The 18,968-nt window shown below is 48.0% G+C and overlaps 7 protein-coding genes across 8 annotated transcripts; 2 read left to right on the top strand and 5 right to left on the bottom strand.

The window, feature by feature from the left end:
- Positions 1–216: 216 nt before the first annotated feature.
- On the bottom strand, positions 217–1,445 carry SPPG_03476 (uncharacterized protein; the record flags this gene model as incomplete). The annotated part of the gene is made up of 5 exons (XM_016751739.1): positions 217–502; positions 568–711; positions 768–953; positions 1,024–1,283; positions 1,356–1,445. The coding sequence occupies 5 exons, from the start codon at positions 1,443–1,445 to the stop codon at positions 217–219; spliced, it is 966 nt and encodes a 321-aa protein (XP_016609720.1).
- A 1,064-nt stretch (positions 1,446–2,509) lies between these two features.
- On the bottom strand, positions 2,510–3,735 carry SPPG_03475 (DNA-directed RNA polymerase II core subunit RPB3). The gene is made up of 2 exons (XM_016751738.1): positions 3,541–3,735; positions 2,510–3,401 (listed from the first exon to the last, which is right to left on the bottom strand). Exons 1-2 carry the CDS (start codon positions 3,730–3,732, stop codon positions 2,724–2,726), a joined length of 870 nt encoding a protein of 289 aa, XP_016609719.1. The 5' UTR covers positions 3,733–3,735; the 3' UTR covers positions 2,510–2,723.
- Positions 3,736–8,430: 4,695 nt separating this feature from the next.
- SPPG_03473 (translation initiation factor eIF2B subunit delta) lies at positions 8,431–10,921 on the bottom strand. The gene is made up of 11 exons (XM_016751737.1): positions 10,872–10,921; positions 10,690–10,809; positions 10,570–10,625; positions 10,381–10,507; positions 9,869–10,312; positions 9,631–9,810; positions 9,437–9,573; positions 9,273–9,364; positions 9,119–9,204; positions 8,871–9,051; positions 8,431–8,811 (listed from the first exon to the last, which is right to left on the bottom strand). The coding sequence occupies exons 1-11, from the start codon at positions 10,875–10,877 to the stop codon at positions 8,555–8,557; spliced, it is 1,686 nt and encodes a 561-aa protein (XP_016609718.1). The 5' UTR covers positions 10,878–10,921; the 3' UTR covers positions 8,431–8,554.
- Positions 10,922–10,927: 6 nt separating this feature from the next.
- On the top strand, positions 10,928–13,226 carry SPPG_03472 (pentatricopeptide repeat domain-containing protein). Its single transcript, XM_016751736.1, has one exon. It carries the CDS (start codon positions 11,322–11,324, stop codon positions 13,119–13,121), a length of 1,800 nt encoding a protein of 599 aa, XP_016609717.1. The 5' UTR covers positions 10,928–11,321; the 3' UTR covers positions 13,122–13,226.
- Positions 13,227–13,854: 628 nt separating this feature from the next.
- On the top strand, positions 13,855–15,402 carry SPPG_03471. 2 transcript variants are annotated; one of them, XM_016751735.1, is made up of 5 exons: positions 13,855–14,087; positions 14,152–14,175; positions 14,239–14,426; positions 14,494–14,568; positions 14,636–15,402. In XM_016751735.1, exons 1-5 carry the CDS (start codon positions 13,907–13,909, stop codon positions 15,290–15,292), a joined length of 1,125 nt encoding a protein of 374 aa, XP_016609716.1. In that variant the 5' UTR covers positions 13,855–13,906; the 3' UTR covers positions 15,293–15,402. The 2 variants fall into 2 exon arrangements, with proteins under 2 accessions (XP_016609716.1, XP_016609715.1); XM_016751734.1 differs by having other exon boundaries at positions 14,234–14,426.
- On the bottom strand, positions 15,219–16,981 carry SPPG_03470 (uncharacterized protein). Its single transcript, XM_016751733.1, has 7 exons — positions 16,825–16,981; positions 16,707–16,754; positions 16,496–16,617; positions 16,246–16,424; positions 16,071–16,186; positions 15,913–16,007; positions 15,219–15,845 (listed from the first exon to the last, which is right to left on the bottom strand). Exons 2-7 carry the CDS (start codon positions 16,734–16,736, stop codon positions 15,485–15,487), a joined length of 903 nt encoding a protein of 300 aa, XP_016609714.1. The 5' UTR covers positions 16,737–16,754; positions 16,825–16,981; the 3' UTR covers positions 15,219–15,484.
- Positions 16,982–17,382: 401 nt separating this feature from the next.
- On the bottom strand, positions 17,383–18,844 carry SPPG_03469 (BUD32 protein kinase). Its single transcript, XM_016751732.1, has 7 exons — positions 18,643–18,844; positions 18,464–18,580; positions 18,247–18,403; positions 18,070–18,185; positions 17,895–18,008; positions 17,753–17,825; positions 17,383–17,684 (listed from the first exon to the last, which is right to left on the bottom strand). Exons 1-7 carry the CDS (start codon positions 18,685–18,687, stop codon positions 17,647–17,649), a joined length of 660 nt encoding a protein of 219 aa, XP_016609713.1. The 5' UTR covers positions 18,688–18,844; the 3' UTR covers positions 17,383–17,646.
- Between the last annotated feature and the right edge of the window lie 124 nt (positions 18,845–18,968).

Raw genomic sequence — 18,968 nt, 5'->3', positions numbered from 1 at the left:
CTTAGGCCATTCGAGTGGCATTCGATGTGGATGGAATCATGTTATGCAACAGCTCAAGGCTTTCACCACGACAAAAGTACTGAATCATTTGAATACTCCACTAGATGGTGCACTTTACTAGATATCGTTTACTACATATGGCTATGAATAGACCAAGAGAACTAGCAACTACGACTATCCGCACTCTTCCCACCGCGTCGTCAGTGGACTTTTTAGTCAAATATTCTTCCCCAGATTGATGCCGTAGTTGGCGAGCCATTGCGTATACAAATTGATCTGAAAGTCAAAAACCATGCAGGCTCGGTTGAGATATTGATCATTTTGATTTTTCTGGTTCTTTTGCTGATTCTCGTATCCGTCCGGTTTAGGTTGCTTGATGTTGTAGTATTCTTGGCCTTTATTTTTGGCATAATCCAGCAGTTTCTGGGTAGTTTTGCGATCGGCTGTGAGCTCATTGTCGAGGTTTTGCCATTGCGCATTGTAGGTGACAAGACAGAAGCGACTTAGTGTCGCAATTTGAAGATCAGGTTCAGAATACCATATCACGCAGCGTGGAAATGTACTTACTCCATTATACCAAGTTGGTAGTCAAAGTTCCCAGCGTCGGTCTGCTGTTGCTGGATGTTGTTGTTAGAGTACTTGTTACCGTCCTTCTTTGTCGATTTCTGGTTTCCCTGAACTCTATCATACTGGTCGCGAGCCTTGGCTTGACTGTAGTTGTTGTTAGTTGATACAGAAACATTTACCATTTTGCGGAGAACACGAACCGCTCGTAAATCTGTAGTTGATTGTAGGTGAGAACGCATTGCTGCTGTCCTAGGGCATTGCGGTTACGTTCAGCCAACTTCTTTAGTTGGTTGATTTCATCGTTACTCAAATTATTCTGCGCCTTTTTCTTCATGTCTTTGAAGTTTTGTTTGGCTTGTTGCAGATCCCAATCGACATAATTATTCCTTGGAAAATAGTGATCTTTAGCAGTGCAGACCGCTGAAAGTGAAGATGATATCACAAAGGCATATATACCAGTTCTCATAGGTCATGATACACTGTCCGTCAACATCGGTTTGATCAGTTTGCTGAGCGACATCTTGGTGCTTGTGCTGATTACGGAGATGATCAAAGTTCTTCTGCTGATTCGCAAAGTTATTCTTATTCTTCTGCTCCTGCTGCAGTCCGCTGTTCTGCACTTGATTTTTTTGCACAGGGTACCGATAACCAGCAACATCGGCCTTGGCTCTGCCGGGTCGATGATTAACAGGGTGGCCGAGACCTGCTGCATGGATCTATATGAAAATCAGGGGCGAAGGGCGTTTAGCGCACAAGGAAGTCTAAACAAATCAAAAGCATGAAGATACCAGAGGTACATGAGGCGGGGCCGCATATGAAGTAGTAGCACAGAAGATGCCAATAACCACGCTGAGAGCGGCAAACAAGAAAATCTTCATACTGGCGACTTGCGAACTACAACAGTAAGATGAGCGTGTAAGGTACGTTTAGAAAGTAAATCGGCAGTTATTGGAGACGACAATAGCACACACCCAGACGATGGGAATTGCTCATGGCTCGAAAGTGCTGTCACATCGGCAGCACCACCGATTTTTACCCTCCGCTGCGCCGGTCAGCCTGAAACCTCCACCTTCAATGTTCTCCCAGCGTTCGTTCGTTCTGCAAATAATTATTACCAGTTTGTCTCAACCAGATCAGCGACCTTTGGGGGTTATTTTGTCATCATTTGATCTTCTGAAACAAGATCATGTCATTGTACCCTCCAACACCCAGAACGGTGCATCGACACGGAGACCCTCCGCCAACGGCTACCGAAAGATCTTTGCATTCTGCTCATTTACCATCATGGTTGGATGGCAATGACACATCAACACATGAAATACATGTAAGTTTTGTCGTTCGGTACTGTGACCTGTCCGGAGATCCTGTCGCAGCGATCAACAATGTGGACTAGAAGCCATAGGTTAATGCTGATGTCCAGCGTCATTGGATGGCCGTCATATGTTTTTATGCCAACCATCCTGGCTTGTGCTTGTTCCTTGCTCCTGTATTACCAGTGGATGTGCCAATGATCCCGATCTTAGGCAAGAAGCTCACCTGCAACCCATTATTCTATATTCAGTGAAGGCTGCACACTATCATACCATATTCGACTGTGCCAACTTAACAAACAGTCCGCGGCTAATCGGCGCTTCTAATGCTTTCTTCCAGGGGATCTATTAGCTGTTGAGAAAATATCGCTTACTTTGGTGGATATCTGGGAACGTGCCCACCTGGGCAACGTTGGTCAACCAGGGTGAAGTACTGCGAGAATAATAGCTCATCTCGATGGTGGCGTTTCGATATCCCTTAATATTCTATAGTATTGCAAGGTTTTAGAGACGACACAAGAGATGACAAATCCGGTACAGTCGGAAGAATGCACCGTGAGAGTGTTTGGTACAGAATAGTGCGAGTATGACGGGAGTGCGTCGATCACTAAGCCTATCATCAAGAGTCTCACTGGAAGGTTGACTCCAACCTAAAGTAATAAATCGCAGTATATGGATAGACAGTAACATAACATACGATAACATAATATCACTGATGCTCAATCGCCAAATTCTTACGGACTTCAACACAATATTTGCGCGAGGTGACATCTTCATCGCAGATTATCGGACACAGCATGTGTCTTTGGGCCCATGCAGCACACAATAGACTTCATCCAAATTTCATTAATAATATCCACCTGGGACTGCATCATCTACTGGAATTGCCACCTCGCCTTGCTCATTTGCTATACTTTGCAGCGCAAGCTGCAGCTGCGCCAGTTTCGATCGCAAGACATCCAGCGCTCCCACCACAATATCTCTTGGCTCCAATGCTCCCGTAGACTCTACTGTGAAATAAAACCTATCCGGTTTCGCTTTGTAATCAAATGGTTCACCGTCTTTGGGTTCTGGCTCCTCATCCGCATGTGCACTCTTTGGCCATTCTCCCTTCATATCCTCCTCATACCAATACGTTGTATGCCGCAATTTGTTATGCGGATCATACTCGAAAGCAATACCCGTGCAGGGTGCCCACTTTGCATGTTCCTTCGCTGTTCCCTTCTTCGCTATACAGCGTATTCGTAAATCCTCCCCCCTCTTAAGTTTCACCAGCAATACACCCTTGTCATCAGGTGTTTCCAGGTACGGTACAATGGTGGGATGACTTGAGATAAGATCGCGGGAATGAACCTCGCGGGTCGGATCGTTCTGGCAGGATACATTGAGTTTGAATTCGACAGAACATCTATCGCAGTACTGAGTGCAGGAGCAGTCGCGGGTGTAATTTATACGCTTGACGTCCGTAGAGACAAGCGGTATCAAGCCTAATCGGTGAGCAATGAACTCATCTGAGAGGACCGTCTACGGTGGGATATTTTACTGGTTAGCCAGACTGGATGCAAATGCATTGGCGCGACCAAGCTCCTCCAGAAGAACAGCTCTGTTTCTCCCCTCCAGCGCTGAACAACTCCACCTAGTAATTATGCCCTCATCAACGTACCGTATTCGCCTCGATCTCGACCAAATCGATTGCCATTGTAGGCACCTCAGCGATCATTACCCGTCGCAAAGCATTGGCAAGAGCTAATTCCGTATTGCTTAAAACAAAGCTAACTGTGGTCTTTGTTATCTCCCGAATCGCAACCTGGGGACCTGAAGCATCCGCAAAGGTGATGCTGGGGTCGATATCCATGGTGGTATGCAAAGTAAAATAGCTGGACTCGTATCAATCAGGCAACCTCATACGATTGAATATTGGATCGATCCCATTACAGTGGAACATTACAAGTGGTTTTAACACATTAATAACCTGCGAGGGGGAAAGATGGAAGCATTTTTCCCTCGCACGGCGTAGCAGGCGGCCTCCTTCACGGGTGGCAACCAAAACATGCCCACGCTCACTGCCGTGCATTTCGTTTACAACCGCCGTCAGTTGCCGACGAGCGGCGCAGATATTGGTTTGTCCGACATCATCGGACATACACTACCAGTCATGTCCACACGCGTTTCGCGTTACTCTCACTTCTGATCGACGTGTCAAAGAGACCCGCCAAGAGACGTCCCAGACTCTACGTACCGTTTGTCAGGATGTCCCTAGAAAATATTGATCGACTGCAAGTCAGCGAATACAAAGACTGCGACTTTGCTCTTCATGATTGACGAATTAATTCAGTTGAAGAGGCGACAAAATGTTATCAAGTTCAATTAACGATGCCCCTCCTCACGCTGCCGACAAAAAATATTCGGGTTAGCAAAAAACGTCCCTGCTTTATCTAGGCGCTACGATGATTCTTATAGCAGTATCTGTAACGACCATTAGATAGAAATCCCGCTGGCACCTACATGATATTTGACGTGTTTCACTGTTCATTGGTTTGGCCCCCAGAAAGTAGAGTGGCCGCCTGAACTGTACGTCCTATTCCATGAGCACCCGAGAAAGTGAGATGTCTGTTCAAGAACGGGACGACGTTGGTGGGTTGATGGGGCCCGTCGTCTGGGTGCAGACACACGGCCGTCAGCGTCTTCTGTCGCTGCCATCAGGTCCTTTATTTGATTCCGTGTCAGTGTATTTTCAGATTGTCGAGGCATCTCTTACATCTTGTTCCGGACTCCAAAAAGGACAGAGCAGCGAGTAATTAATCGCCATCAGCACGGGCAACTTTCGCTGTACTCTAGATGCTCAGCCGCACAAAAAGGTGACTAAGAAATAGATTGACGGAAAAAACGCAACGAGCGACTTCTGCGTTTTTAACGCTACTTAGAGGGAAGATGCGATGCTGTCGAAAAACCCTCCTTGGCAGAGCCAGTGATTAGCGAAAACCCAGGGAATGAAAAGCGCATATCGACATTCCCTTCAATACTCATGAAATGGATATGCCTTAACGCGAACCGAAACGTCATGTCCACAGCCACTGCACGTAGAGATCTTCACTTGGTCAAGATCATATGAAGAATTGAGAAGTTCGAAAAACAGCACGTACCATCTGCCGTCCACGGCACAGGGCAGACAATCCAATAGAGCCGAAGAACAATCTTGTCACTTTTCCGTTAGTTGTAACCGTCCCACATCCTTGACATCCGGCAAGCTCAGCGCAGCAATGATATGGAGTTCTCCCGCACCACACGCTGTTTCCCTTCATGACAGTATGTTCACAACCTTTTGCGATATTACCTCGAAATTTGAACGTACCTCGACTGGGAGTCCACCCTGCCTTTACTTGTTTGACGACACGTTCTCCCTAACCACCCGCGCCGGGCCTTTTTCTTGTTTGACGACGTGGGCCAACCGCCGGTGGTTTCGCACCTCTCTTTGACGACGCCCACACACGCCGGGCCTTTTTCTTGTTTGACGACGTGCCAACCGCCGGTGGTTTCGCACTTCTCTTTGACGACGCCCACACACGCCGGGCCTTTTTCTTGTTTGAAGACGTGCCAACCGCCGGTGGTTTCGCACTTCTCTTTGACGACGCCCACACACGCCGGGCCTTTTTCTTGTTTGACGACGTGCCAACCGCCGGCGGTTTCGCACTTCTTTTTGACGACGCCCTGCCACACGCCGAGGGTAGTTTTAATGTCATACCCCAGACCAGTCGATGTCGAGATGGGAAAGGTCGGAGACTGGATCACTGTGATGTCCAGGATGTTGTGAACAATGTGACGAGTATGAGCAAGTAGTCGAATCCAAAGACATACCTCAAGGTGAGAATCACGCCGATGGTTCCTTCCGAAGACCTGTCGGAAAGCAGAAAGTCGATGATCTTGATCGGTGCCAAAGCCTCCGAAGATGAAGAGAATGGATGCTGGCCGGCCTGGAATAGAAAGATCGATGCTCAGCAAGAGGAAACTCAAGGTGAGAACACGCCGATGGTTCCTTCCGAAGACCTGTCGGGAACGGAAAATCGATGATCTTGATCGGTGGCGAAGCCTCCTAGGATGAAGAGAATGGATACTGGCGGGCCAGGGATAGAAAGGTCGATGCCCAGCAACAAGGAAGAGGATGGTGATAATAGACATCTCCGGCCGTAGAGAAGGGATGAGGAGGAAGACTTAGAGCGTCGCGAATGGATACTGGCAGGCCAGGGATAGAAAGGTCGATGCCCAGCAACAAGGAAGAGGATGGTGATAATAGGCATCCCAGGCCGCAGAGAAGGGATGAGGAGGAAGACTTAGAGCGTCGAGAATGGATACTGGCGGGCCAGGGATAGAAAGGTCGATGCCCAGCAACAAGGAAGAGGATGGCGATAATAGGCATCCCAGGCCGCAGAGAAGGGATGAGGCGGAAGACTTGGAGCGTCGATACTGGATGATGAGAGGGACACAGGCTGGGAGCCGAGTTGCCAGTGCCAGACACTGTAGACAAGTCGCGTTGAGGTCGTGTTGGTTAAGCGCAGCGGCGCGCAGACAGTGTAGACAACCCGGGAGGACCCGGGAGGTGAATATAGTTGATAAGAATGGGCGATGGCAGATGGCGTGATAAGACTATCTCGAAGAGCGAGTGTGCGATGAGCTGAGAGTACGGTGGGGGGGGGGGGGGGAGGAAAAAGCGCTGCCTTTTTATAGACCTCAGAAGCAGAAAGGAAAAAAGGAAAAACGTCACTCAAATTGCGGCATGCAAGTCCAAAGAGAAAAAAGAGAAACGTGCAGGGGATAATTGGCGTTGTCATTATGAAGAAGATCTCAGGGGGCAAAGAGATGGAAGGGGACATCGCGTCAGCCTTTAGAACGCTCGCGCGTGGACAGCGCAGTCGCACATATGAACCCGCACGGCAACGACGACGACGACGACGACGACGACAGTGACGACCAGGACAAGGTTAAAAGCGAGCAGAACGGCTTTTGTACTGCTGTCAGAATAAAAATATAACAAAAAATGGTTGAAAACAGCGAGGAATTGGACGTGGGAAAATAATGAACGTTCTCGGACTTTTGATTACATGATGACGCGACTCTATTTGGAAACCTCCTTCTTCCTTCCCCTCGGGCCCTTTCCAAAGCATTTCTCGAGGGAAAGCGACAGCTCAACTCCGACGTTTTTTTGGGGGTGAGCGAGGCCACAAAAATCCCCCGTGAGTTTGGTAGGGTTGAGAACTGCTGAAAACATACTCTGGTATATCAGACGTTATTTCCGAGGTTTAACCACCGAGGCCCTTTTAAAAGGTAATCGTTGCTACAGCTATTGCGAGAGAAGGGCACTTGTCCAACAAGCGTGTGCATTCAAAGGCGGAACGCATGGATTACAACGCTCAGTAGCCGAGAAACAGCGGTTTTGACACGGAGCAGGACCTCCCCAAATGCTGACGCGAAACTGTCCCCACCGGGCAAAAGTGTCCCAAGCTGAGGGTATCTGAGTTCCATGGGAGGCTTTGATATTGTCGTGCCATCCCATGGTTGCCGAGGTTACATGAGCTCCACGGGCGGGCGGGTTTGATATTGTCTTGCAGTGCCTTGGGTCAAAGCGAGCAACTGACCCTTGGCTGAGATTATGTGAGTTTATGCGTTGATATTGTCTTGCCCTCCCATGGATGCCACGACGTACGTTTCCATGGGCATGTTTGATATTGTCTTGCAGTGCCTTGGGTCACAGCGAGCAACCGACCCTTGGCTGAGATTATGTGAGCTCATGCATTGATATTGTCTTGCCCTCCCATGGATGCCAGGATGTACGTTTCCACGGGAATGTTTGATATTATCTTGCAGTACCTTGGGCATCCAGCATATGATTTCCATGGGAGGGTTTAATATTGTCCTGGGCATCTGTGGTACCTTGAGGTGCGGTACTGTGGTTCACGCAGAACCAACCTATGGGAGAGAGTTGCATTTTGTTTATCATGGGACATCGGTTGGGACGTAATGCAACCAAATCAATGACTGAGAGACAAGGTCGATGTGTTACTTTGTATGCGTGCTTAGACAGACGATATTAGGTACAGCGTGCAGGAAAGAAAAGATCCAACAGGGTTTGGTGAGGTGTACTGAGTCCCTATATATTTTCAATAAATGGTGCAGCCTTTACCCATTATTCTATTTTCTCGCTTCATGGCAATGAGCACTTATTATTTGGTCGATAGACAAGCTGCCCATCCTGGACTTTTAAATCTCATCGTCCTATGTCATCATCTCAGACTATGCAGTAAATGCCTATGGCGGAGCGCTACTGCCTTCACTGGCATACAAGTTACTTGTAGCTATCAACTTTTTAGCGGGTGTTCAACGGTAATAAACCTGCTCGCATCTGTCTTTCCAGTATCGAGAACGCCAGCTCTCTTACGGAGTTTATAAGGCCCTTGGGCTGCCATTATCAGGTCGAAACCCTACTTGTGGTAGTCCGCCTTACGACTCCGGAGCTCACATAATAATAAATCATTGCTCGATTCAAGATAGACATAATGTGCAGCGGATGGAATGATGGTCTAGTGGTGTAGTGTTTATGTATTGTAACGCCTGCCTAGGCACTGTGCAAAAAAACCGACCAATCACTCCCATCCCTCTCATGTACATGCAAAACAATAACTCTTTTATGCGCTCTTCTCGGCCGCAAGCCGGGCAATCGTCAATGCACAAGTACTTGGCACAGTTCCATGTTCGCATATCAAGGCAGTGACAAAATGTGCAGGTGTCACATCGTAGTGGAGATTCAAGAGTTTAAGCTTATCCACGGATCGCCAGCAACCGATGACACCTGCTTCATCGGATTGAAAGCCACCTGTAGATGCGTTGAAGGCGTGTTCTGATGGTGCTCGGTTCGAAACGTCTACCAGTTCATCTGGGTTACCTGTAGTAGGAAATCTAAGTCAACAGAAGAAGGGACCAAGAGACAACTAGGTAACAGACCAATTTCATTCCAGGTAAAGGAATCAAGTCGCACTTCTTCTGAGAACTTGTAACTCTCACACAATACAATGACGGGAACCTGCAGTTCTTTGGCTGCATTGCAGACCACAGACGTCCCAACCCGTGAAAGAACTGCCCCGTTTGCGAGCACCGCACTAGCACCGATTATGACTTTCGTCACCTGAACCAACATGAGATCAGATGACAAGCGTAGAGGATGGCTTCATCATCCCAATTCTTTGACCGACCTCCTTCATTAATAGGGGAACCGCTGTGCAGAAGACGTATGCACAGCTAATTCCGGCGTGAACCAACGACTTTAATATTTCTTTTCCTAGTAGCAAGTAATTGGGGATAATCAGAAGACAGACAAAACCGCATCTGGAATGACCATGAACAAACCTTCCAACTTTGGCCGTCCGTCGGCAACGATGACCTTGAAATTAATTCCTCTGGCATGGGCAGCCAACAGAAGTTGCAGGACCACTGATGATCTAATGTGGATATCCATGTAAGATTGTAGCTCCTGCGTTTCATATCAACACTCTATCAAATGGACCACTTGCCTTCCGAATGTCAAAATGACATCCCCGTCTTTGATGCTTTTCTTTTGCTCTAAAGCCTCTTCTGCGATCGCCCGTCCTGCCGTAATGATCCTTTCCACGATGAACTCATCGATTTTACCAATCAAATACGTCTTGGCCTAGAAACCGCAAAGTGTCAGACCATCGCTCTTTCGTATGCAGTATAGAGCCATTACATCTTCATCAGGCGTGTCTGGGGATGATATCGAGATTTCCTTCTTCAGTTCCCTGATGGCGGTTTTCATACTGGCTGCCAGTACACGTGTGTTGCTGAGGAAATCAACTTGCTTGCTAATAACAGAGGGTAGGTGTCGTGGAAGAGACATTCCAACAGGAGTCACATAATCAGATATGACCTTCACAGGGATTAATATTGCCATGAGGAGATATAGATGCAAACCAGTATGATAATACCTTTTTAAAAGCCTGGAGCATGGCCATGCATCGTGCATTCCCGCCTGCAATTACAAATTCTGCAAATCTTAATCCTAATGTTAAAACCGCAGGGTGGATATTTTCCTGCTTCTTCAATCGTGCTTGCATGTTATCATGCTTTTCGTATTGTGGAAGATGGGAGAACAGACCAACAGGCTTGCGCGCAATCTGACGGTTTACAGGTTGCTGCTTTTGGGCTTTTGAACGTTTGCGGGGATCATCAAGCCGCATAGATGAAGCAACTCGTAATACTGCTGCATTTGGGGATGGCTGCTTCATATCGGGCTGCGAATTCTGTGCGTTATGTGCAGCAAACCCTGCTGCTGCTGTCTGACCAGGCGTTCCACCGCCTTGTTTCGGTTTCGGCAGTCGTTTCGGTATACCAGCCGCCTCCCGCGCTTTCTTTTCCGCTCTTTGACGTTCCTACAACAAATAATCCATGTCGTCTGCACAAGAGCAACGTCCCATGTCTTAATCAGCGCAAGACACACCTGCAACTCCCTCCTCTCAGCTTTCGTCATTTCCTTCTGTGACTTTTTCGCTGGGTTTTGGCTCCCTTCTCCCCCTTTTTTCGCCAGCTCCGCAGACAGTTCAGCGTCATTGGCAGAGGATGTCCGACTTAATAATGCAGGTATTACTAAGGTGATAAGCTCGCTCCTCAGTTCAGTCTGCGCGCTAACCTTGGTTTGCCTATTCCTGCAGCATCTGCCTTTGACGGTCTCCGTGAGGGCTCGACCTGTAAAGCGATATTAAAACTCCCAACAAACTCCAGCCAGATATAACCGCAGAACTCTACGTACAGATCGCGATGGTGAGGGGGCATCGAACCCGACCACGACGGAGCGCGGAGGGGCATCCGTATTCCGAATGGGCTCTTTATCTTTCGATGCCATGACGAAGAAGCCGTCGCCGCAAATGATCTTGGGATTAAACCCATTATGTTCGGCCAGGAATTTGCATCATCACGTGCAATGAGTCATACCAGCATCGCATTCGCTTGCGCAACGTCACTACTGATTACAGATGGAGGGAAGTAGAGATTGTCGTTGGAGCCCGAGGCCGTTCTGATGCATCGATTGTCATCTAATGGCCGGAACCCTCGTAGTCCCTTCAACCTTTTAGAAGTTGAATACACGTAAAATACTCAATCAGGAAGCTGCATTCTGTGATTCGCCCCCGAGCAGGCGTCAAGGTGTCATCCGCCATCTCTTCGTCAAGACATTCATAAACTCCAAGGTTCAACCTCTCCAATGCATTCTTTCTTCCGGGAGTATATCGACCGAGACTTCGTTCACTTGATGTTCAACCTCACGCATGATGCCAATTATATGACTGTGCCATCTGGAAGCTTCCTTGACAACGACCAAGTCGTTGCTAGGCCAGTCAACAGTTGAGCTTGCTGGTGATCTCTCCCAGTCCCTGAAAACCATTCATGTCTTTCCTACGGTCCGCCCAGCGAGGCCTGCTGCTCATTAGAGCACGACCAGCATTCTCAGTCCTAGCTACAATCTCTGAAAGTCGCCCTCACTCCCTCCATGCCCGCCCTGTTACCACCTCCGTCCGTCGTGTCGTCCGTGCTCGACGACCAAAGGAGACGAGCACCGTTGCACAGCCCACTGATCTCAAAAACACCGAAGCCAACCCTGTCATAGTGCTGCAAAACGCAATTGCTCTTCAGAGAACGTACGCGGTGGTCAATGCCTATGAGGCCTGCCGTGAGCGCGGAGTTCTGCGTGAGCTTCAACCCCAAGACTTTGCTGGTCTGATCCGCACTATCGGCATACACACCACCAAGTTTCAAAGATATCGCGGTGTAGAAAAGGCGTATGAGATTCACACGGAGCTAACAAAGGCAGGAGTGGCGATCACGGCTGAGACCGAGGCGGCAATGGTGAAGGTTCTTGGGCTCAAAGGGGATGTGTCGGCAGCTGTTCGATACGCAAGAACAGCCTTGGCCGCGGATCTTGGAGAAGATGTACGTAAGATTTACGATGCACTTGTTGACGTTCTTGCGCTGCGGGAGCGACCGGAGGCAGCTGCCCGCCTTCTTCACCGTATGACTGAGAAGGGCATGAAACCATCGCCTGAGAATTTTGCATCTGTGATTCGAGGACAAGCACACTATGGTACCCCCGTCGAAGCTGTGGCTACGTACGAGAGAATGCTCGCTGCCGAGATTCCACCAACAGAACGGGTGATCAGTTGTCTGATTGATGCATTCGCCAAGCGAGGACGTATATCGTCTGCCACCAAGTACTTTAACGAGATCGAGAAACGCAACCTCAGAAAGGGAACCGCAGCATACACTGCTATGATCCGTGCTCACGCTGTCAAGGGCAATGTTGGCGACGCCGTTGCGTTCTATCGCAAAATGCGAGAGGCAGGTGTTGAGGCCTCACCGGAAACGTACACCTATCTGATTCAAGTGCATGGAAAAGCAAAAGATGTTGCTGGCGCAAGCAAATTCTTTTACAAAAAGGAACTCGTCGAAAATTTCACCCCTACTTTTGCCATGTACGGCGCGCTCATTGAGGCTTATACAACGAACGGGCAGGCAGATTTGGGATGGCGTAAGCTCGGAGAGCTCTTGCGAAGACATGCCACATATGTGTCACCCAACGTCCTCGTCCCCCTTGCATCTGACCTTGTGGGCAACGCACCTGCATATATCTGCGATATGTTGAAACTGGCTGATATCCGTGCATCCGCCCAACCGCCCCTTATTGCCAGATTGATGGAGACTCTAGTACACAGAGTTGAACATCCCCAGCCCGCCACGGCATTAGCGCTATATAACCTTCACGGAAAAGATTTACCTTTTGCGACGTCAACAGGTGCCCATGTATTTGCCATTGCAGCGCATGCTCTGAACGGCGATGTGGCAGGGGCGGAAAAGGCGTTGGAGGCGATGCAAGCGACTGGACACAAACCCCAGACAGGCGCACATACGGCTTTGATCAATGCATTCGCAATCAAGGGGGATCAGAAAGGAGCGTTAAATGTATATGACACGTTGAAGGAAAACGGTTTGAAGCCAGATGCTGCAACATTTGACGCTCTCTTCAAAGGGTTGGGAGTATTAGAAGAGGGCAATGAAGTGGATAAGGAGCTTGTGACAAAGCTGGCGAGGGAGGCTTCAGAACTGGGTGTAGTGCCCGTCGAGGCGAGGCACCGGGCGCTGGTTAAGGCTTTTGAGACAAGTGGTGTGGCACAGGCGGTAGACGAGTTGTAAACCACACATGTAAGCATTCTCCAACATTTACTTATCTATCATTGTTACAAATACAGTACAAATAGAAAGAGCCAAGAGGTCTTTTCATTTGACGGCTACATAGGCCTTATGTAGAATTCCTCGCAGATGAATGAAGTGGGTCAATTTAGCCATGTTCTGTACTCTGCAGCGTAGTGAGTCTGAAATGCTAGGTGATATTGGCTTTGGACCTGCCCCGCCTGCGCTACTGTAGTAAGGTACAAACATTAGGTGATGCTACCAGGACTAATAGGACAAGGAATGATGGGCACGTCCAAAACTTGGTCGTATTACCTAGCAAAACAATCGATACTATTTGTGTGTTAGCCTAATCGCTGCTTTGTGAGCAGTTTGAGTTGGATCGATCCTCGCTACTTGACCCGTGTACAAGAACAACACAAGTAATGAAACGGTGAAATCCTGGCAAACGGGCTTCAAAGAAATCTGGTTGTCAAAGCTCTATATCTTGATGTGAATGTTGGGGAAGGGAGAGCATTCAAACCCTTGCTTGTGAGACACATTTGTCCGCATGATGGAATAGATATAGGTCGATGGCACATCGGGCAAGGTGACCCTGTCGTCCACGTCAATTAACCTAACCGACAGGTCGATTCACACAAAGCCCCGTTATAGAGTCGCTTCAGCCTACAGTTGTGTAAAAGAAGATGGTAAACGAAAACTGAGACGCGATCGTTTTGATTACCTGATCATGCGACGTCACAGTAAACCGACAGATCGCTTCCCACACACATCTCGCCCACAAAGAAATGGCGTCCTTTCGCCTGCTTCAAGTTAGTGGATATCCCAAGAAGGCTCCTTTTGGGCACCATATCTGTTATCTCCATGCATCGGCAAGAGTTTGCAAAGACGTCCATGACGATCCACGGCAGAAGGTCGTCCCCTGGCACAAGTACAAAGCGCCCAGAAATACAATAGTTCTATGTCATGGCATGTATGGTGGCAGCCGATCATGCTCGACACATTCCATGTTAAATTGTTCTTTGCATTTCAGGTCTACTTGGCTTTGACATGATGGGTAAGTCGCGACTCCTCCTGTTCGACACCAAGCGTTCGAAATATTAACCCTTTGCCAGTCTAGGCCCGACATTCCTTCGTCTTCACTACTGGCGCGGAATAAAGGAGGCGTTGTCAACGATTGGATGTGATGTGTTAATAACACGGGTACCGAGAGCTGCAGATGTCAGCGTCAGAGCGAGAGTCTTGAAAGAGGTGTTGGAAGCGAAAGTGCCGGAAGGGAACACTGTGAATTTAGTTGCCCACTCCATGGTGCGTTTCAGGTGTGGGTTGTAAGACAAAACTGGGAGCGAACGTCTCATTACGGCGTTACCTGCAGGGCGGACTGGATTGTCGATATATGATTAGCCAGCTCCTCAAGGCGGACCACTCCCGGCCCAAGTTTAACGTCAGCGTAAGGATGAACACCGTCTCTTCCGTGCATTAAAGAATATGGACTTATGATAGTGTGGTGCCGCAAGTCGCTGACTACAATAGGCACACCTCACCATGGGTCGTCCATTGCTTCACTCCCATTCATATCTAGTCTCCTCGAACCTCTGATATCAACGTTATACCGATCCACGAGTCTCGACATTCGCGCTTTCATAGATCTTACACCTTCGTATGTCAACAACACGTTCAACCCTGCCACACCTAATGATCCCAGCGTTGCCTACTTTTCTTACGGAGCCGACGGAACGGAAAGCATTTACCAAAAGCCATTCGTTTATCCTCTTAGATTCACATTCGAATACCTCATGGCAGTAGAGGGCATCAATGACGGTTTGGTGAGTGTAAAGTCCGCGCAATGGGGAGAGTACATTAAAACATTGAAAGCGGACCACATTGATTTGATTAATCTGCTGAATACTTGGAGATGGGAAACGGTGGTAAAGAATTTGGATGCCGTCGAGAAGGTTGAAGAGGCTCTAAAGCAAGGCACAGAGGTCAAAGGTCAGGACGTGCGAAAGGCACATACTCAACTCCAGAAGAAAGCCAAAGAGATTGGAAAAGATCTGGTAGAGCACACTCAAGCGAAGAAGGAAGAACTAAAGGATCAGATCGAAGAGAGCAAATTCAACGCCATTGAGTTGTATCTTGAAATTGCTACTATGCTAGCAAACAAGGGATTCTAGGCTAGAGTAGGGAGTTGGTAGAACATTTGTATCAATTTTCGTCCATTGAATCTGCTGATGCGTCCTCACTCTTTCATTAAGAAACAAGTACAAAGTTAAGAGCGTTCCTATCTACGAAAATAACATTGCAGGATCCCTGGTTTCGTCTACTTGACATAACCCTACTCATCCTTTGCAGCACGCCTTATCAAACTATTTAGCAGCTTTCAAGTTCGCCGCCATGCGCTGGAAGCATGCATCGTACGCTTCGTGAATCTCAGGAACCGTAATACCAAACTTTGCCAACGTAGTTGTCAACTTGGTTGTGTCCAATTCGCAGTTACTTCTGCCCGCCTTGAGGATCTTGCTCTGCTCTTCCACTGTGAAATTCTTCCACGTGAAGTTGGGGTCTACATGCTTCTTGTAGAGCGCAAGCACTTCGTTGTGCGAAATGGCACCTGGGTTCGTGAAGTTGAAGACACCGGTCAATTTATTTTCCGCCATTACAATCGACGCGGGAAGGAGATCGTGGAGGATAGTGTTGGAGTTGGGAACGTCCACTACTCGCTCGTACCTATTCATTGACATTGATGAGTCCTTAGGAAGTATACCAAAGGTATGTGACCATGGGAATAACTTACTTTGTAATCTTGGTGACAAAGTTTCTAGGATTCAGGTCATCTGATACGGGCATACGAAGCCGAAGTGTCAAGACATTATCGTAGGCCTTGATCATCTGAAAAGCCGATAAATAGCGTCAGAACAGCTCGCGTAACACTATAGAAAGATCATTCCTTACCTTCTCCACCATAGCCTTGGTGAAGCTGTAGTAAGATCCAGCAAAGTTGGGTTCGTCTTCTTCGGTGTATCCGACACCGTGTTCCTTGTGCTTTTCATCGTAGGTGTAAATACATCCTAAGGTAGAGAGGGTCAAGATAACGAACATCTGACCCAAACGTGTCGCTTTTTCTCACCGGTCGCAAAGTTTGTCATGTGGATTCCTCTCAGGAAACAGCAATCCGCGAGATTGAGCGTTCCAATCACATTGCTACGAATAGTGGCCTGCTTATTGTCTTCGCACCAATCGACGTTTGGTCGACCTGTTACTCCCGCGCAGTTGAAGACGCGCGTTGGCTTGTAGGCGTCCAGTTCTCTGCGAATCACAGGACATTACATTGTCAGCGCCCAAGCATTCTCTTGGCCCTTTGCTGCACACCAACTCACTTGCAGACCGCCTCTCTCTCTTCCAGTCTGACAAGGGTGCCCTTCACCTCCTTGCCTTGCTTCTCCAACAGCTCCTTCAACAATCCTGCGATCCATCCGTTCGCACCAAAGATAAGATAGCGCTAGAGACAGGTGAGAGATGCGACAGATAGCCATCAAAAGTCAATGCAACGTCTAAAGCTTTCCTGCAAAGTCGAGTTCAACTATATACCTCTTGGCTGTGATTTCCGTTGCCGTTCATGGTTTAGGTAGATGCGCGCTGACAAGAAAGTGTGAGCCAAGCGTGGCCTATTAAGAGTTTTACAAGTCTTTTGCGGAAACGCAATTACCTGCAGGATGAAAAGAAGAGGATGCTTTTCGTTGAGCACAGAGTCTGGTGTGGAGTGGCCGTCAAGCGGAACCACTTGCAACTACTGCGCATTCTGGAAGCTTGCGTATCACGTGCTATGCCACTGGATCCGACCTGCCGCTGATTCCAATGCAGCCATATCCCATCCAATATTATTTCCCATATGCCATGGACATTAAGAACTTCCAATACGAATTTCTTCCTTTAAATATAAATTCTCATAGTGAGAGGGTGCCAAAAATTGGGTGTGGCCAGTGGCCCCACCACGGGTAATTGGTAAGTTTTCAATTAGTCAATAACCTTAGCTCAGTCGAGACTTCACTGCTGAAGGTATTGCCCCTGTGCAAGGATAAAGAAGAAGCGGGGGGGATGGGGAAACGCGCTCTTTTATAGGCGAGGGCGACTGCGCTTTTTTTTGCATGTGGCGCAGGTATTGCTTCTTTGAGCTTCCACACACTTTCCTTTTATGGTAAGAAGCCATGTGGGCTAATGGCATGGTGATTGTGCCAGTTAGATGACTAGAAGTGACTTGAAAACTGCGAGATTGAAATATGACTGGTCGTTTATATTTTATTTTTTTCATTCGGGGCATTTTGTGTTATGAAAAGAACGTTCCGATGAAATACAATCATGATGGTATGATGAGTTACTCGCGTTTGGCGTCTCATTGCTACAAAACCATATGCATTGTGTTGCAATTTTCGGATATGGTCCCGAGGCAAAGAAAAAAAAAAAAGACGATCTAATAGACTGCCATTGTAGCCAGCTGTTGATAGTAACCTAGGTTGGATGTGGACAACATCTATCCGAAAGCGGTTCGTTTGCGTCCTCTTCTTCGTACTAGATCACGCGTAGGCAGTTCCAATCAGAGATTTGAGGAGTTTTCACCCAATTGCAAAGGCCCATACCTTCTTCCAGTTTTTTTCTCACGGCCTTGCCACCTTTTGAGGACTTGCCATATGTGTCCAAAATACATTGGAACTAATGCAGTACAGGTAAATTACGATAAATTGCATGTCGAGAGCCAAAAACGCTATTGAATAAACTCACCATTCCTTCTGTATCCGGGTGTGTGCTAATCATTGCTCTTTCCAATACGTACAAATCTACAGCCTTGTCCTCCACCATTGATGACACCATGCTCAGGCCAAAGTCAATTAACACCTACAAGGACCAAGTTGGTCAACTGCATCCCAATGAAGAACGTATATCAAACTGGTCTTACCAATGACTGGGAACCTTCTCGCACTATCATGTTAGAAGTTGTCAAGTCCCCGTGAACAATGTCCAGGTCATGCATGACTGCCAGGCTTTTTCCAATGCTTTGCGCAAGCAGTCGCTCTGTGACCAATTGACCTTAGCCCTAATTCTCCGTCAAGAACGCCAACCGTCTCTGCCTTACCATCATCATCGTTCATCGGTGCTCTACTATTTATGTAATCCCGGACACTTGAACCGTCTACGTACTCCATATATATGAGGCTATTTGGGGTATCGACCATGTACACCGTCGGGGTATCTACACCGGCTCTTCGCAGCCGTTGCAGGCATCGGGCTTCCTACATTCATCTCAGATGAATATACGGTTGGCTACGGTCACTTTAGTCATCCCTCTTCACCTGTATCACTCGGCGAGCCGTCAACTTTTCATCGAGAACAGGATGCCTATACGCTTTTTTGAATCGCTCCTTGACGATCGCGCATCGTCCCTCGCCAAACGGCATCTTGTACACCCTCTAATGGGACATATAATCAGCACTTCCTCTCGTTTCTAGAGTGAATCGTAGAATGAACGCACCGCTTCGGCTCCTTGTTTTATCAGTATCGCCTCGTGCGTCTCCATTTCTGTCAAGAATGAAGGTTGAACTTTCGGTACCAGTGTGACGGCGTCACCCACGACAATTCTAGCTGGAACAACAGTCGCCGACAACGTTCTCAAGATACGCCGGACGAAATGCACAGAAGCCCGGAGTCCAGTTAAATCTCACTGTCAAAGCAAAGGCCAACCCACCCAAGTCCTTCTCTCTTGCAGATCTCAACCTGCTGTGCCACATTAGTCTCAAATTAGGGTAAATGAAATCTAGGATACACCATGGACTGTCCTTGATGTCCATTTTCCAATAG

Source organism: Spizellomyces punctatus (genome assembly GCF_000182565.1).
Source record: "Spizellomyces punctatus DAOM BR117 chromosome Unknown supercont1.5, whole genome shotgun sequence".
Lineage (NCBI taxonomy): Eukaryota > Fungi > Chytridiomycota > Chytridiomycetes > Spizellomycetales > Spizellomycetaceae > Spizellomyces > Spizellomyces punctatus.
This window is presented reverse-complemented; position numbering and strand designations above follow the sequence as displayed.

What these genes read in the sequence shown, in the direction of transcription:
- SPPG_03475 (XM_016751738.1), bottom strand. Translation starts at nt 3,732, where the DNA reads ATGGATATCGACCCCAGCATCACCTTTGCGGATGCTTCAGGTCCCCAG. An exon ending in TCGAGATCGAGGCGAATACG is followed by an intron (nt 3,402 to 3,540) that starts GTACGTTGATGA and finishes ATCCCACCGTAG; the next exon opens with ACGGTCCTCTCAGATGAGTT.
- SPPG_03473 (XM_016751737.1), bottom strand. An exon ending in TGCTCCAGGCTTTTAAAAAG is followed by an intron (nt 9,811 to 9,868) that starts GTATTATCATAC and finishes ATCCCTGTGAAG; the next exon opens with GTCATATCTGATTATGTGAC. An exon ending in GTCATTTTGACATTCGGAAG is followed by an intron (nt 9,365 to 9,436) that starts GCAAGTGGTCCA and finishes TATCCACATTAG; the next exon opens with ATCATCAGTGGTCCTGCAAC.
- SPPG_03472 (XM_016751736.1), top strand. Translation starts at nt 11,322, where the DNA reads ATGTCTTTCCTACGGTCCGCCCAGCGAGGCCTGCTGCTCATTAGAGCA.
- SPPG_03471 (XM_016751735.1), top strand. Translation starts at nt 13,907, where the DNA reads ATGGCGTCCTTTCGCCTGCTTCAAGTTAGTGGATATCCCAAGAAGGCT. An exon ending in TACAATAGTTCTATGTCATG is followed by an intron (nt 14,088 to 14,151) that starts GCATGTATGGTG and finishes TTTGCATTTCAG; the next exon opens with GTCTACTTGGCTTTGACATG. An exon ending in ATTTAGTTGCCCACTCCATG is followed by an intron (nt 14,427 to 14,493) that starts GTGCGTTTCAGG and finishes CGTTACCTGCAG; the next exon opens with GGCGGACTGGATTGTCGATA.
- SPPG_03470 (XM_016751733.1), bottom strand. Translation starts at nt 16,736, where the DNA reads ATGAACGGCAACGGAAATCACAGCCAAGAG. An exon ending in GAGAGAGAGGCGGTCTGCAA is followed by an intron (nt 16,425 to 16,495) that starts GTGAGTTGGTGT and finishes TGTGATTCGCAG; the next exon opens with AGAACTGGACGCCTACAAGC. An exon ending in TTTGTCACCAAGATTACAAA is followed by an intron (nt 15,846 to 15,912) that starts GTAAGTTATTCC and finishes GTCAATGAATAG; the next exon opens with GTACGAGCGAGTAGTGGACG.
- SPPG_03469 (XM_016751732.1), bottom strand. Translation starts at nt 18,687, where the DNA reads ATGGAGACGCACGAGGCGATACTGATAAAACAAGGAGCCGAAGCG. An exon ending in ACCGATGAACGATGATGATG is followed by an intron (nt 18,186 to 18,246) that starts GTAAGGCAGAGA and finishes AATTGGTCACAG; the next exon opens with AGCGACTGCTTGCGCAAAGC. An exon ending in GAGAAGGTTCCCAGTCATTG is followed by an intron (nt 18,009 to 18,069) that starts GTAAGACCAGTT and finishes TGGTCCTTGTAG; the next exon opens with GTGTTAATTGACTTTGGCCT.